This window comes from Euleptes europaea, chromosome 1 (assembly GCF_029931775.1).
Source record: "Euleptes europaea isolate rEulEur1 chromosome 1, rEulEur1.hap1, whole genome shotgun sequence".
NCBI lineage: Eukaryota > Metazoa > Chordata > Lepidosauria > Squamata > Sphaerodactylidae > Euleptes > Euleptes europaea.
Genome location: NC_079312.1, coordinates 76127085 through 76144936, shown reverse-complemented (window position 1 = coordinate 76144936; position 17852 = coordinate 76127085). Strand labels below are relative to the sequence as shown.

The 17852-nt window shown below is 43.9% G+C and overlaps 1 protein-coding gene across 1 annotated transcript in view; it reads right to left on the bottom strand.

The window, feature by feature from the left end:
• The window catches only part of GNAI2 (G protein subunit alpha i2), a 152190-nt gene that overhangs the window by 24889 nt on the left and 109449 nt on the right, over positions 1-17852 (bottom strand). Inside the window, exon 4 of the mRNA XM_056861175.1 lies at positions 15882-16042. Within this exon, the coding sequence (XP_056717153.1) occupies positions 15882-16042 (161 nt within the window). The remainder of the gene's footprint in view (positions 1-15881; positions 16043-17852) is intronic.

Below are 17852 nucleotides of genomic sequence, written 5' to 3'. Positions count from 1 at the left end.
AGTACTCCATCACTTTTAAATTTTTTGATTTTTATACACTGGTCATTGATTGTATCTATCTGAAGTATTTATAAGCTGCCTTTCTGCCTACCAACAGTCCTGTATTCAGAAAAACACACACACAGAGTTGGATTCAAAAGAAAAGCAGCAAGTGCTATTCAAAAGCACCATGGACCCTCTAAACAAACACAGTCACTTTCCAGTTCCCTTGCACCAACTGCTGCTCTTTAAAGGCCCAGGTCCTTAGAGGTCTCCATGGCTTCTGCCCCAGCTGCGACTCTCCAAAGGTTCCACGCAGCCTGAACAAGAATCGTGCGGTACCTAGAAACCAGGGCCAGGCAGCATCAGATGTTTTGGTCACTAAGAGAGGCTTCACTTCACCCAGACAGATGGAGAGTCCTGTTTGTCTCTCAGTAGCAGTAGTGAACAATGAAGACGCTGAAGGGACGGTGATGAGGACCGGCTTCTCCTCAATGCTTTCCCCCTTGTTTCCGACTAGTTTTTTGTGTTGAATAACCTACTAAACTTATCCTTTGTTGGTACTGGAGCTGACCAACGGGCAGTGCTAAGGAATGGAGCTTAAACATATGTGGCATTACGGAATATTTTCACAAGGCACAGAAATCACAGCCGCGGCCTTAACATAAATTCCCTTGCTTTTTAGTGTATGGGTGAATTTGTAAGGACCTTAACTAGTCTGTCTCTAAAGCAAAGGGTTTTCAATTCTGAGATACGTGATTATTCAGAGTTCAATTCCAGGATTTTGGATTTTACTGCCTTTCATAATCACTGTTTATTGAGTACAAACCATTATATTCACAAACATTAAATAATCCTCCCCAATCACAGATGTAGTGCTCAGCTCAGCATGCTGTAAAAGATCTGGATGTTTGTTTTGCTCTGCACCATGTTGTCCTGCATTGGCCCTTCCCAGCATGATCACTGTTTCACTCTGCAGCAAGTCTTCTACATACACAGCAGTGCATTGACCTTACATTCTTCACTGATAACCACCTTCTATCAAAACGTCCACAAACTTTTCCTCTACCAGGACTATTTAAATGCTTGCTCCCTTTCCTCATCTTCAATGCACTGGCAGTTACAGACTTCACAGAACAAAGCAAACCGCAGGGAGTTTTCTTGGGCGGGGGGGGGGGCTTTATCACACTGGAGGGATCTAACAGCCACATGTTTGAGTCCTATCTGCAGACACTGTCCCTTGGCTGCTTAATTGGATTATTTACAAACAGACATCTTTTAAACAAATTACAGCCATGCTAATCAGAATCTGCAATGTTGCCGTCTAGCAAGAGCCACACCACATGAAAAGATTAAACGTTCGGTTGACACGTGAAGGCTCAGAAGAAAAACATACTGGTCAGGGAACAAGTCACCAAAAAATGGAAAACACTGGGAGTGACCACATGCACCATTACATTGTGGGAATTCACCTAGCAAAAGGCCATTTACATGGACTCTATCTATCTATCTATCTATCTATCTATCTATCTATCTATCTATCTATCTATCAATCATATGTGGGTGGTGGGGGAGTCCTCTTTTTTTAAAACTCAGCAATTTATGATGAACTTTAATTAGTTCAACCTGGAGTCAGAGCCTGCCAATCTAGTTGTTTGAATTACTGGGAGGAAGGCAACCGACCCTTGTAGTTATGATTCCAGCATGACATATAAGCTCCTCTTAACTATACAATCAAATATGAAAAGGGTGATGAGACAAAAGGCATGCAAGATTATCTCTGCTTGGAGCAATCGGCCCTTCTTCTTGACGATATAGCAAGCACAACCAGAATACTAGTGAACACTAGAGGATACTTTGCAGATAGCATGTAGAATTTTCACGGAAAGCTCAATAATTTCAAAGGCAACAGACTCAAAAATGTCAAAAAGGTACATTGTTTACTCACCAAGAAGGTTCTTTCCGCTCTGAAGTAGAAGGGCATCTTGATCTTTGGGTGTTTCTCGCCCATTGCTAGGGGAAGGCAGGACTAAACTAACAACTTCCTGTCTCCTGGCGAGGAACACCTCCCCTTCCAGTTATTCTACAGCAAGCTCAAGAGACAGGGAAAGGCACTCACAAACAAGGAGTACAAACAACAATAAACTGAACGATAAACTTAGAACTATTCTATATGTATTGCTACAATATTATTAGGCCAGTTTGGTGTGCTTCAGTCCAACCTTGTACGATGATGTTGCCATCTCCGGGTGGGCAAGATGCCCTTCTACTTCAGAGCGGAAAGGACCTTCTCGGTGAGTAAACAATGTACCTTTCCTGCTCTGAAGAAAGGGCATCTTGATCTTTGGGATCTCCAAGAGCAATGAAATAACGTGTGGAAACTCAGTCCTCATCATCTTCCACCACATGCTGTAAAATACGTCTGCCGAATGCCACTTCGGCGGATGCCATAGTATTGATTCGATAATGTCTAATGAAGGTAGTCACGTTGGACCAAGTAGCCACTTTACAGATCTCTTCAGTCAAGGCTTGTTTAAAAAATGTGGCCGACGTGGCTGCGCTTAGCAGTGAATGGGCTATGATCCCATTCGGAACTTGGAGACCACTGGCTAGGTAGGCTTCTCTGATGCACTGTCTAATGGATGTGCTGATAGACTGTCGGGACATGTGAAGTCCCTTGTTGGGTGCAGAAGTGGAGATAAACATAAATTTCATTTTCCTAATGGATTCAGTTCTAGATATATAAATATGAATAGCTCTACGCAGGTCCAAGGTGTGCCAACTCCGCTCTCTGGGAGTAGAAGGATTAGGACAAAAGGAAGGGAGGTGAAGTTCCTGAGACTGATGAAACCGGGAACCCACTTTGGAGGTGAACGAGGGATCAGTACGTAGCACGACTTTATCTTTGTGAAAGGTACATAAGTCTTTGCGAATAGAGAGGGAACCCAATTCTGAAACCCGACTGGTGGATGTTATGGCAACTAAAAATAAGGTCTTCATCCTTACTAATCGTAAGGGAACTTCTCTCATAGGTTCGAAAGGACTTTTGGTTAGAGCAGAAAGTACAGTGTTCAGTCTCCAGGTAGGGAAGCGGTGAGTCACCGGAGGGGTAGATTGAGCTACTCCTTTAGTAAAAGCCTTAACCTGAGGGTGCGATGACAGAGGAATCCCATTTCATAAGGTTGCCGCTCGAAGGCCCTGCTGCGCACCGTTCAGTAAAAAGTCCAGTAACTGAGGTAGCTTAGGAGAGATAGGGTTGATCGTCTTCCAGTGACACCACCTGGAGAAGGCTTTTCAGGTGTATTGACATATCCTTGTAGTAGAAGGACGTCTGGCTTTAAGGATGGTCCCCACCACCTCCACAGAAAGCCCAAGGGCTAAGAGACTTGCCCTTTCAACCTCCAAGCAGTCAATTGAAACCATCCTGGATCTGGATGAATCATTGGTCCCTGTTGAAGGAGATCCGAGGATGTCGGAATCTGCCAAGGTGCCCTGTGGAGAGCTCCATGAGTGCCGGAAATTGGGAGCAATTGGGAGCGATCAGGATGACTTCCGCTCTCTCCGCTCTTATCTTCCTGATGACTTTTGGAAGGATAGGCAGTGGCGGAAAGGCGTATAGGAGACCCGGAGGCCACTGAGTCAGAAGAGCGTCCACTTGCTCTGCTTCCGGATGGTAGAACCGGGAGAAGAACCTTTCCGCCTGACGATTCTGGACTAAGGCGAACAGATCCACCGTGGACGTTCCAAACCAGCTGGTGATGGCTTGAAAGACTTGAGTATTCAGCATCCATTCCCCTCCCTGGAGGGTCTGATGGCTTAACCAATATGCCTGAGTGTTGTGGATACCCCGTACATGTTCTGCCCTCAATGGTCCCCACATTGTCTGTCTTGATTAGCACATGTTTGTTTCTGACAAGGTCGTGGAATTTGATGAGGGCTAGGCGTACTGCCTTGAGTTCGATAGAAAGTGGTACCAGACTGATCCACGTCAAAATGCCAACAAAATCTATTTTTAATCCATCATTACACTGGGAAATTTGCTTGAGGTTTGCCTGAGAGGGCCTGGCACGTAGCCCTTGAAAGCATCTTGGTGACTGCATTGCATTCAATTAAGCAGAGGATGTTTCTGAATTTGGGATGAAAGATCGGATAATGGAATGTGGAGGGGCAACGGGAATGCCATGTTTTATACACACAGTTTTTAATATACATTACTGCTGCTTCATTTCACTTTAAAACATGAAAAAGAAACCCCAAGAAGATGCATCAGGGGCATAAGGAGCCTTTTGCAAAGACATAGATTTGTAGAAAATAGGGAAGAAAAGCTTCTGATAGGAAATGGCTAGTTCCACCATTTTTTTATCCAGTCCCATGAAAGTTTCATGTACATGTAAAATAGGCTCGCTTGCGCAGTATGCTCCTAGAAGAAGAAGAAGAAGAAGAAGAAGAAGAAGAAGAAGAAGAAGAAGAAGAAGAAGAAGAAGAAGAAGAAGAAGAAGGTTGCTTCTGAGTGCCATCCAAGAACAGCAAGATGTCATAAAAACCTTTCCTGAGCTGTTTTCTCACTCCTCCCCCTGAAAAAGCAAAGAGATGCAGCCTGGACTGGGCCATGAGTCAGAATAATACTTTATTGGCAGGATAAACCACAAATTGCCACTGGCTTAAAAATAATGTCAAAGGTCATTAGAAAGAAGTTCTACAACTTAGGGAACAGGATTGTTTTCTGAATGGAAGAAACAAACTTATTTCAAATATGAGAAGTCCCCTAGACCTTCAAGGCTGGTACAGAGGTAGGGAAAGGATACATTTCCCAGTGTTATAATATTTAGACAGCAGTTCAAACAAAAAGCAAAAAGCAGTTAAAAGGGGGCACAGAGACAGAACAGAAAATAGTATTCCCTGGTGTCAGAAAATTTCGTAGCTTGATAGAGCTAGAGCAATCTTTTCAGGCAAGGGATCACATCACTAATTTTAAATTGCTTCAATTGTAACTTCAAAAAGCAGCATGTATGTTCTCTAGAATCCTAGTTCATTATACAAATTCTCTTTCAATTAAATGCATTATGTGCATGTTCCAGAAAAAAAGTTCTGCTCCGCCATATTCACACAATTTGCAGCTAGCCTCCCTCTTTTCCCAAGCATTTCCTTTTCTCAAAAAAAAAAAGTATGAAATTTTGCAGGCAAATTCTGAACTCTCTCACCCTTAAGGGCTCCACTCTGCATCCTCTGAATCAGAAAAATTAAACAAATATGCATAATTTCTCTTATTCTGCATGATTTGTTCAATGTTTGCAAATTATACAGAGGGGCAAAGAACTATGCTGGGTTCTACAGTGTTCCTCATACTGGAAATCTCATTCAGCGTTCTCCCTGCCTACCATGGCTTCTGAGAGTTCTTCAGCCATTGCTCACATATTTTCAAGATTATCTTTTTCTATATTTAGGTTCCATACTCTGTGGATTTTCTGCATTCCTGCAGAATTGTGTCAAACATTCTGCCCAGGAGCAGACCAAAATCATTGGGCTCCCAAGGGGGGAGTTGCAAGAAGATAGCTGGAAAAGGGATGAGTTTTGCCATCCTTAGATTCAAACATAACAACAACTACATATCCCAGCTATTTTTTAAAAAAATCATACAACAGTACCACGATATGATTACTGAATGTTTCATCTATAACACTGCAGACCTAGATGAGACCTAAAAACGTATCTATTCCACACAAATATCTATAGTAAAGTTGCATCTAAAATAACCACTTTTATATACAAGAATAGTTGGTTTTTATACCCTGCTTTTGTCTACCTTTAAGGAGTCTCAAAGCAGCTGACAATCTCCTTCCCTTCCTCTCCCCACAAGACACCTTGCAAGGTAGGTGAGGCTGAGAGAGTTCAGAGAGAATTGTGACTAGCCCAAGGTCACCTAGCAAGCTTCATCTGGAGGAGTAGGGAATCAAACCCGGTTCTCCAGATTAGAGTCCGCTGGTCTTAACCACTACACCACACTGGTTCACTGTTGAAAGAACAGTGAAGTTGCGGTAATTACCTAAAGCGCACTCTCTTTAGCCAGGAGTTCCCAGATAGCAATCGAGTTACATTTTTGTGAACAAGATGGTTTTGTTTTTTTTGTTTTTTGTGAACTAATGGTAATGGGAGTTGTGTTCCTCAGTCCCAAGCTGGCTTTTGAAAATGCGCCATGATCTTTTATTTTCTCACCTGTGTCAATAATCACAAACTTGGGAATACTCCTAAAATGGTCCTCTGTCACACACAAATTGTAACAATCGGGGGAGGGTTTATTTTTTTAAAAAAAATGACTGTGAAAAGTAGATATGGTATAGAGGGGAGGCTACTCTGGGTGATTCTGGGGAAATGATAGACTTCACCCCTATATTAAGCCCTATATTCAATGGAACTCTGTTGTTTATCTCAGAGGCATTGTTGGAAATACAAACATTAAAACTATAAATCAGTTTGCACATAAAGCCTGCTGTAGAATGAGAGTAGGAATAAGAGATGTATTGCCCTGCTGTGTATGGAAGTTGGAAATAAAGTACTACAGTGTTGCTTTCAAAACAAAGAGGGTAATTTGAATGCAGTCATCATTCTACCATGCTAATCCCAAGGGTAGGAGGCAGAGTGCAAAAGCCAGCCTTTCAAATAATGGTTGTTCTTATCTTCATTAAGAAGTTTATTTTTGTACACAGCATTCCATTATCATTCATGGAGCAGAACTAACAAAATCGTCATAATTGTTCTGAGGTCTCCTACAGAAAATTACTGCAATTTGCACGTCTGGAAATACTGCCTACGATCATGATCAACATTATCAGCAAAAGTCAGATATATAAACATTAATCCCGGTGTTTATAAGTAAACAGATGAAAGCCCAGAAAGAAGGGGAAATATTTGCCTGTTTTACTAATTTCATAAAGCCATTAACTCCAGCTTGTATTGAGGGTTAAGAGATTTATCTGTTACAAGGGATAATCTGTAGATGAGCTTTATCTGTTTATCTCTGCCTCATCCCTTGATTTGCCACCTCTTTATCTGGAGTTGCCATGTTACATAGAGCCATGTTGTTTTCCTAGCGCTAAGTTTGTGTCCCAGCTCCTTGTCTGACATTTCCTGTTTGCGTACAGTCCTGCTGACCCCGGACTCCTCCTAGTTTGGTTCTGTTGATACTTTTGCCCAGGCGCCTTTCCCATTTTTAGACTAGCAAGAATCCTGCTACGCTGTCATTTTTCAGGTGAAGGAGTAAAGTGAAGGATATTTATAGAAGAAGGACAGGACCAAACACTCCCTATCTGAGCTATTTAAGGAGCCAGCTTCTGGAGCACGCGAGAGGTGTTTTTTTTTAACCAAGAAAAAAAGATCTTGGAAGCTTTAGTGTGTGCTGTCTCCCCTTGCTCCAAGGCCATACCTTCACATGCATTGTGATAGGAGAGCCACCGTGGTATAGTGGTGACAGTGTCCGACTAGCATCTGGGAGACCCAGGTTCAAAGAGCCAGCGTGGTGTAGTGGTTAAAAGCGGAGGTTTGGAGAGGTGGACTCTGATCTGGAGAACCGGGTTTGATACCCCACTCCTCCACATGAGCAGCGGAGGCTAATCTGGTGAACCGGAATTTGTTTCCCCACTCCTACACATGAAGTCAGCTGGGTGACCTTGGGCAAGGTACAGCTCTGTTAGAGCTCTCTCAGCCCCACCTACCTCACAGGGCATCTGTTGTGGGGAGGGGAAGGTGATTGTAAGCCGGTTTGAGTCTCTCCTAGAGAGAATAGGTATGCAGCATGACTAGTATCCATTCTAACTAACAGCCATGAATACCCCTCTCCTCCATAAATATGTCCACTCCCCTCTTAAAGCCCTCCAAGCTGGAAGCCATCACCACATCCTGGGGCAAGGAGTTCCACAATTTAACTATGCGTTGTGTGAAAAAATACTTCCTTTCATCTGTTTTGAATCTCTCACCCTCCAGCTTTAGCAGATGACCCCGTGTTCTAGTATTATGGGAGAGGGAGAAAAACTTCTCCCTGTCCACTCTCTCCAAACCATGCATAATTTTATAGACCTCTATCATGTCTCCCCTCAGCCGCCTTCTTTCCAAGCTAAACAGCCCTAAGCGTCTTAACCGCTCCCCACAGGACAGTTGCTCTAGTCCCCTAATCATTTTGGTTGCTCTTTTCTGCACCTTCTCAAGCTCTGTAATATTCTTTTTTAGGTGTGGTGACCAGAACTGTACACAGTATTCCAAGTATGGTCTCACCATAGATTTGTACAAGGGCAGTATGATATCAGCAGTTTTATTCTCTATTCCTCGTCTAATTATGGCCAGCATGGAATTTGCCTTTTTTACAGCAGCCGCACACTGGGTTGACATTTTCATTGAGCTATCCACTACCACCCCAAGATCCCTTTCTTGGTTTGTCGCTGCCAGCACAGATCCCATCAGTGTATATGTGAAGTTGGGATTTTTTGCCCCAATATGCATCACTTTACACTTACTCACATTGAATCTCTTTTGCCATTTTAATGCCCATTCTTCCAGTATGTAGAGATCCTTCTGGAGCTCTTCACAGTCTGATTTTGTTTTAACCCCCCTAAATAATTTGGTGTCATCTGCAAACTTGGCTACTGTACTGTTTAACCCCAACTCCAGGTCATTGATGAACAGGTTGAAAAGCACCGGTCCCAACACAGATCCCTGAGGTACCCCACTGCTCACATCTTGCCATTGTGAGAACTGACCATTGATTCCTACTCTCTGCTTCCTATTTTTCAGCCAGCTCCCAATCCACAAGAGGACTTGTCCTCATATCCCGTGACTATGAAGTCTGCTTAGCAGTCTTTGGTGGGGGACTTTGTCAAAAGCTTTTTGGAAATCCAAATACACAGTATCCACAGGCTCATTCCTGTCCACATGCTTGTTGACGCTTTCAAAAAACTCTAATAGGTTTGTGAGACAGGACCTACCCTTACAGAAGCCATGTTGGGTTTTGCCCAGCAGACCTTGCCCTTCTATATGCTTGACAATTCTATCTTTAATAATGCTTTCCACTAATTTACCCGGAACAGATGTTAAGCTAACTGGCCTGTAATTTCCTGGGTCCCCCCTGGAACCTTTTTTTTATAAATGGGTGTTACATTGGCCATTCTCCAGTCCTCTGGTACAGAGGCTGATCGATGGTAGGAAAAGGCTAATATCTTAATAGAAGAGTGTGTGTGTGTGTGTGGGGGGGGTCGTCAGCAGATATGTTTAACTTCACCTCCACTGCTCCTCTCCAAGATACAGTGGATGGGCTGCTCAACACTACAAAGAAGAGAGTGCTTGCTCTTGTTAGAAAGAAGTACCATGATAGCCACAAGTAGCTTATTAGCACATGTATGGGAGGCAAGCTGAACCAAGTGAAACCAAAGCCCTTTTCAAGGCTCTGGTATGCCGGTGTCAGCTGGCTCTGTCCTCTCAGTCTGCAGGAATAAATGGGATGCCAGGCACCTTCCGTTATAGGCTGAGATGGCTTGCTTTTTTTAAAAAAAAGTGTTGTCAGATGACAGCTTTTCATGGCATTTGAACAAAAGTTGATATTGAGAACAGCCACACTCTTTCAAAAGAATATGCAACAGAAGTTTCCAACTGTTAGCTAGAAGTCCCTTGAAGACAGTTATCAATGCATTTGGGAGATCATAGTTTGCTCACACTGAATTTATCAAGTGAACTTTAGAACAACTTAGCACTGGAAGAAGAAGCTTTGATACTAGTGGCAGCTTCTCTTAATGAGTTAATGAGTTAATAATGTGTGGGCACATTTCAAAATGGACTCTCATCTTAAAAGCATATGTTGCTCCGGAAGCTCTCTTTGTTCCCCATTTCTGTGGGTGCATGTGTATTTTAGCTTATTATGCTTCCATATGCCACAAAATGGAAGTCTGAGGCACTTTTCACAGACAGATGTGGGATATACCAAATGAGGGACATTGCAAACAAAATTTATCTACCCATCTCGAATTGCACAGAAGAATGAAAACAAGCCCATAACTAAGCAAAAAATTTCATCAGTGTTACCAGTGGAACATTTTTTTCTCTCTCTCTCTGCTAGCTGCAGTCTGCAGCCACAGCTTTTAAAAAAGGAAGCATGCCTCCACATATTACACACAACCTCAGCAATCCCATGGAAACTATGCGGATGAACTCTGTCCCGAAAAGAATGGCCCAGGTCTCTCTCATAGGAACAGTCATGATGTGTACAGTCACATGAGAAGTTCCAAGGGAGTTTCAGTATGACACCCCTCGCTCTCACTAGGAAAAGCAGAGCTGGGATACGACACAGAAGGAAGACTTGGAAGTTGTTTATCCCCTTGCCAGGTAACAGAGCCAATGAGTCATTCCTTAATTCCTTAAACAAACTAGCCACTGGGTTGTGAAATAAAGCACACAATGCCTCTTGTTCTACAGACCAGTCTTGAAAGAGGGGGGTTGGTAGCCTGGCTACAGCATGCTTAGCCAGCACAAATACACCAGACAACAACGCTAACAGAAGTCCTTGTTAGAAGATATGCTTGAAAAACTTCTTGCAATGTGAATTACAAAACAGTTGTAAAAAGGGGGGGATTGTGGGAGAGACCCAAGTCAGGAGAATTATGCTCTAGTGAAAGGCAACAGGCAAGGAAGAGAAACTGAAGGCTTTTGCGCACAGTGAATGTGCCACAAGCATATTTTAAATAAGATTTCCAGCAAGTGACAACATGGTATCCTTCCTACCTGCCCATAATAGACTGGGGGGGGGGGGGGAGAAAGGGGGAGAGAGAGCTAGGCAAATAACATTTAGCTGCTATCCTTCCCATCCAGTAATTACAACATCACTAAAGTCCTTACAGAGAAACTGGGACTATAGTATATTTAAACCAGCAACTTAAACAGTTAAGTATGTAATAAAATGGATGTTCCTTTAAGAAGATAGAGGGTTAAATAGATGAAGCCATCAATGCTATACCTTATTCATCTATCTGTGCAACTGTGTAGCACAACAATCACCACCACCATTCTAATAGCAAAGCGTTGCCTCATCTGAAGGTAACTTAAATTCAGAGACTGAAGTGGTGAATGGACAAAACAGATCTTTTGATAAACCTGAAAAATGCCTGAAAATCTGAAATCTTTTTTAAAAAAATACTTAGGGGGGATTTAAAAACCCAAAACAATAAAAGCAGTGTCTGTAGTTTTAGTGAACAGATGCCCTCAGTGGCTACTGCTAGGCAATGACAACAGAAGGCCGGTAATCTGGGCTTTGTTTCTGTCAGTAAAAGGTGGGGGTGGGAAGAAGGGCCCTTTCCAGGGATGTTTTGGCCTTTGAAGGAGAACTCATCTGGGCCAGGCCTGGCAGCAACCACTGGGCAACCTGATACCATCCTACTCCACTTTTCTCTACCATAAGGAGTCTCAAAGTGGCTTACAATTGCCTTGCTTTCCCCCCACAAACAACAGGCACCTTGTGAGGTAGGTGGGGCTGAGTTCCAAGAGAACGGTGACTAATCCAAGGTCATCTAGAAGGCTTCATGTGGAGATGTGGGGAATCAAACCTGGTTCTCCAGATTAGAGTTCACCGCTCTTAACCACTACACCATGGTAGCTCTCAGCATGGAGAAAGGCAAGATATAAATGAAGAAATAAATAAGATGGATGGTCAATAAAATGTAGATTGGTGGTTGACTGTGAAGGAGACAAAGAAGCAGGGAAAAGGTGAAGATATGAGGGAAAAAGGGGAAACAGTGTGTAGAGGAAATGCAGGAGAAAGTGAGGTGCCCTCCTCAAGTCTTTGCAGGTTCCCCCTAGTGCAAATGGACCCAGCTCACACCACTGGGCCATAGTTTTCCAGGAGAGAGGGTGCCAGGAGGAGGGAAGGAAGGAAAGCTGAAGACAGGAGGCAGATAAAGGTACATTGAAGGTTGGTTGGAAAGGAGACAAGGAAGCAGGAAAAGGGGAGAAGTGCAGGGGCTTTCAGGACAGGGAAAGACGATGTAGTGGTTGAGGGGAAAATGAGATGCCCCCTGAAAGTCCTTGGGGTTCCCCCTTGTATATTCTAAAGGTGGAAGTTGGTCAAATCTGAGGATGCTTAAATCCAGAGACTGGGCCCATAAATGGACAAGATAGGTCTTTCTACAAAACTGAACAATACGCCCAGGTTTGCAAAAAAAAAAAATCTGTAATGCAAAAAATGTGACAAAAGGCATGCCTGTAGCTTTAAGAAACAGATACCCTCAGTGGCTGTTGTTAGGCAGCCACAACAGAAGCCTTGGTTTCTGTCAATAAAAGGCAGGGTGAGGGGACAGGGTCCTTTTCAGGACTATTTTGGCCTTTGAAGGAGGATTCATCAGAGCAACTTGATACCACATCATTTGCATGACTCACCTAGGTCTGGCCACTCACTAACGTTCAAAACCACCCACCCCACAACAGCCAGTGTGGTGTAGTGGTTAGAGTTTCAAGGACCTTAAATCCCCATTCTGCCCTGGAAACACAATGGGTGACCCTGGACCAGTTACACATTCTCAGACTAATTTACCTCACAGGCAGGGCCAAGATTCACCATTTAAAGCACCTGGACATCTCCTAGGAGGCCAATTCCCCACCCACACCAGGGCTGACCAGCCCTCTGACAGATGTTCTGAACCCAAGCCACCCAAGCCCCATGCAAGGTGACAGAGGCGGCACCCAGCCAGCCTGAGGTGAGGTAGGGCAGACAGCGCCGAACCCACAGGAACCCAGGGCAAGAGGCAAGACAAGGAGGTGGCAGTACCTGGCTCAGCCTATGCAAGGCAGCAGATGAGACAAGGCATCTGAGCCTCGCACAAGGCAAGGAGAGACAAGGCAGAGGGAGGTGTCTGACAGAGTTCCATGAGAGACAAGAGGATGCTGCCCAGCTCAGCCCAGTCAAACCCTTTGTGAGCTGAGGGAGGGAGGCAGCCTGCTGAGGTAAAAGAGGCAGTGCCCAGCCCACATGAGATGAGGGGAGCAGCGCCTGGCCTTCATGAAGTGTGGAAAGCATCACCTGTCCAACTGGTTAGGCAGGCTGCATCTTCCCCCCTTCTTCCATTACCCCCCACCCTTTGGAACAAAGGATCAGGGTCAGGAAAACTGCACCCTCCTCTCTTCTCCCTCCTTTGGAGGCATGGTAGGTTGGGCTGTAGGAGGGGCCATTTCCCAGAATGTTTCACTCACAATCCATCCAGCTCACAGGGTTGTTCTGAGGATAACATGGAGGAAAAGGGAATAGAGTAAGTTGCTTTCAGTCCACACTGTGGAGAAAGGTGGCTATAAATGAAGTAAATAAATAATCAACACAGCTGAACTTGGAGGGGCAGATAAAAGCTGGGTGGGTGGGTAGGAGAAAAGGATAATTGAGGATATAGGGGTTGGCAGGTGCAGGAATAGAGGAAATAGGGTGGGGAAGAAAATACGGGGAAAATGGGTGCCTTTTACACGTCCTTGCAAGTTTCACACAGTACAACTGGGACTGCCCTGGCAACCAGCACCATATAACTGGGCCATAGTTTTTCTAGGTAGAGTGTATCAGGGGTACGGTAGGGCAGAAAACTGAAGATGGAGGGGGGAATGAAGGTACAGCGGGTGGTGGATGGGAAGAAGAGGAGGCAGGAAAGGGGGAGAGGCTATCAGGGCTTCCAAGGAAGGGAAAGAAGGAAATAGTGGAGGAGAGGGAAATTCCTGCAAGTCCTTGAGGGTTCCCACTTGTGGTCTCCTAAGACTAGAGCATTTAGCCACCCAGCTGCCAATTCTGAGCCTGAAGCGCCTTCTAAAGCATGAGATAGAGAGCATTCATATACCAAGCTTGCATCTTTTTTTTAAGGGACACTCATACTATCATACTTAGATGTGTGGAAGAGAATTGTGATTGGCTGTAGTTCCCTGTAAAGTGCACGCTTTGTAGAAAATCCAAGATTTCATCTCCTCCTAGGTCTATTTGCTGTGTAATGTGTTAAATAGACCAAAATTCATCTATACACCAACTGTGAAGCGGGGGAAACATACAAAGATAGTAGACCGGCTCAAAGCAATTATACATACACAGGTAGAGAGGCTAACAGCATGGATAGATGAAACTTCTCCTGCTGCAGCAGTTCCTAGTGCTGAAGTGGTTAGCTGCCTTTTAAGTTTTAAAGGTTTTTTTTTTAAGTGCCATATCCTCCTTGGTAGTGTGGCAAAAGCAACATTATTTCTTTTGGTATCAACAGCAGTCTTTGACAGAGAAAATAAAGGGAAAAATATGCTACAGAAGCTCTTCTTCATATGACATTGGTATACAAGATGACTGCAGGCTTCATCCAGCTACTGAATCGTTTTAATTGTATTGTGAAAAGCAAAGACTTATTTCCCCAGAAAGGGGAAGGAAGCCCTCTTATGATTGCTACAGGCCTTGTGCCATGCATGAATGCACACAGTAATAGCTAGGAAATTCTATGGATAAAAAACTCCCCCTCCTCTTAGATCTATATGCATACTCCTCCAGCAAATCTTAGGCAAAAGTCTGAATGAAACTTCCAACTGACTCAACAGCACCCCTTCCCTCACAGGATAATGAAAATCCAGGAAACTATGATCCCATAAGATGGTTTCTACACTGGTTTGAACTAAGGGAAATTTCTGAGCAAGTAACGTAAAATGCAAAGCCTATCCAGGAGGACAGGGTGAATCTTCACAAACACCACCTGTGTGTCTCCAAAACAGCTTTTATAAACAAGAGAAAATTAGCACTTCAAAAAGCATACTTCAACTAGTATGAACTCCACAAAATGAGTCTTCTGCACACGATTAACAGATCTGGCATAGCATTCCAGTCTAGTAAACAGATGGAAAAGATTCTTGGGAGAAGAGATATGTAAACTACAATTATTATTCTGTGCTCTTTTTTTGCACAGAGAGGCTGTGGAGGGACAGATCATGAGCTCCAGACCTAGAATATTCTGAAGAAATTCCCATCTAACTTAATTACTAGCACTGGCAACAGATTTATCATTCACCATCCCTTAGGGCCTCCATATAACCAAATGGATTAGCCCTCCTCCCCCCCCCCGCAACCTCCCTCTCTTCAAGCACACCTACAACCAGCAAGAACAAAGACATGTTTGTTTCCTGGATCATATTGCCAACAACATCTCAAGCTGTTTTATCGCAGAACCAGTGAGAGGAAAGCTAACCAGGCTGCCACCACAACGCAAAACTAACATAGGCTACTACACAAAAGTAATCAAGCTGTGAAAAGTGGAAGCTTTAGCAAACAGCCAGGATGTTCACAGTAAACTGCAGGCCAATAAGGACCAACTACACTTACCAGCAGCAATTCTGCATCTTTAAATGCCACAATCATGCGCCAAGTGGGAGGCACAAGTGCAACTGAGCATTGCATGGGCAAGAGAGCTAAAGCCCGCCCTACAGGCTACTCTCCTCCCTGCAGCCCTTCTCGTCTCCCTTTTTTCTCCTTGCCAGCAGGCTCACTTCCAGTGTTGGAGCCCAACTGGAGGAAATCAGCCTCCGTAAACAAATTATGGGGGGGGGGGAAGGGGGAGAAGGTTTAGCAACAGCCCTCTTCATTCCGCCTCACCCCCTGCATGAGATGTGATTAAGGCAGTCTCACATTCCAAGGCATGAGGCTGTCACAGTCAGGTGTAGCTTAGTCCTTACTGATCAGTTTCAGGAACCATTTCAGGCTCATTCCAGCTCTGAATGAGCTCGGATACCCAAAAGTCAATAGCTCTTGGAGAACTACTGTTGAAAAGTTGCAGTTGGGCTAAAGTATGTACGCACCTCTTGCTCCTGTAGTGTTGCTGCTAAATAAAAAGTCGGAATTCGGAGGCCGAAAGCAAAAAAAGAGCGAAAGGAAAGTTACTCACTATGCAGCAGAGTCATTCAGCTGGTATTCTCGAGAGCGATTAAAACAGGCCTGGACTCCACTGTCCGCCCACAGCCTCCGGATCACGTTGGCCAGGTCTTCTGGCATGATTCCCTGCTCCTCTGCAGTGCAAGAGAGTGCAAACAACTGGCGAGCATCGTCCTGCAGGGGACAGAAAAACCCAGTCAGTCGAGGCCCTGGAGTAGCTGCTCCTCTTGGCTCATCCGTATAGCTTGCTATATATCATCTATATACCATCCTCTTGCTTGTGAACTAACTGGCAAGGGAAAAGTTCATCAGCACCCTCCTGTGCTTCAAATCACACTTCCCACGCTGCCTCATCCCTGCTTTAAATGTGTTGACCGAAGTCCCCCCAGAGTTCATCCCGGGGAAAATAAATATTCTTCGGTGAGCAATGGAGTGAAACACTCCCTATGTGCAAAGCAGTCACCACCTCTGCATGTGTCAACATCACTGCAAGAAGTCAGGTCTTAAAGTCTATTGATTTAGTAGTACTAAACAAAGCTGACAATAGGTAAACAAATTCATGGTCAATACTTAAACAATTACAGCATATCTTTGTTTGCACGGCGTTGGTGAATGCTAAGTAGTATGGATTTGCTTGCAATTTCACAGCCAGCGGACCTATGCAGGATCAATCTGAAAAGGTTTTTTTAGTCAGTGTTATCCCTACTTATAATATAAATCATACACTGGGCAGAAAGAAGTCAGAAGCAATTCAAAGAATAAATTGTCCTATGTTGATTTTGAAAGAGCTCATTTAATTTAATAGAAAGAGAAAGAACTTGTTTGGTATGTGTCGTCAAGTCGTTTCCAACTTATGGTGATCCTATGAATTAATGACCTCCAAAACTTCCTATCATTAACTGCCTCGCTCAGGTCTTTCAAACTGAAGGTCATGGCTTCCTTTATTGAATTAATCCATCTCATGTTGGGTCTTCCACTTTTTCAACTGCCTTCCACAGTCTGTTTCAGTGAGTCTTGTCTTCATGTTGTGACCACAGTACAATAACCTCAGTTTAGTCATTTTAGCTTGTAGGGGAAATTCAGATTTGATCTGGAACACTGCATATAAATTCGTATGAACAAATCTTTAATTGATGATATTGTTTTAATTATTTTAATTATGAACTGCCTTGAAAGCCCCGAAAAAATTTTTTAAAAATAAAACGAACAACCTCCTTCATAAAAATCAGATTGCTTTATCCATTATTAATATTTTTCTCAGGTTGTTTTCCCTACCATCACCATACCTCCAAGGAACTCAAGATGATGTACAAAGTTCTTCCATCCTCCATTTTATTTTTGCAACAACTCTGTGAAGTTTGTTCAGCAATGAAAGACTAAAAGTCACCCAATGAACTTCAGGGCCTAGAGGGAACTTCAAGCCAAGTCTCTCTGGTCCTAGTCCAACATTCTGACTGCTATATTATGATGTGCTTCTCAGTGCGAAGAAACATAAATCAGTATACAACATGGAGGCAGTATAAAGCCAAATCACAAGAGAGTGGAAGCTCAGGGCTGTAACCAGGGGTGAGGAGGGCAGCTGCAGAGAAGGCAGCAGAACTCCTTCTCCTACCCGGCACAGAGGTGCCTACTGGAGAGGCAGTTCTGCCACCCCTCTCTGCCTGCCACAGGGAGGCGGCTGCCCTCCTCGCCAACCCCCCCAGTTATAGCTCCTCGCCAGCCCCCCCAGTGGTAGCTATCACACAACCGCAACAGTGTGCAATATGTTGATGACCACTTACAATGTGATTCCTATTTAAGTATCTTGTTAATTGGCCTTAATTGCACAAGAAACTGGTCATCTAGAGCAACAGCAAGCTAACTTTACTATGGTTTGATTTGATCTTACTGAATTTATAGGCCGTACTTTCCTGGCCAAGCCAGGCTCAGAGCAGCTAACAACCTTATTAAAACAATTAAAAACCAATCCATAGATATACAGCAA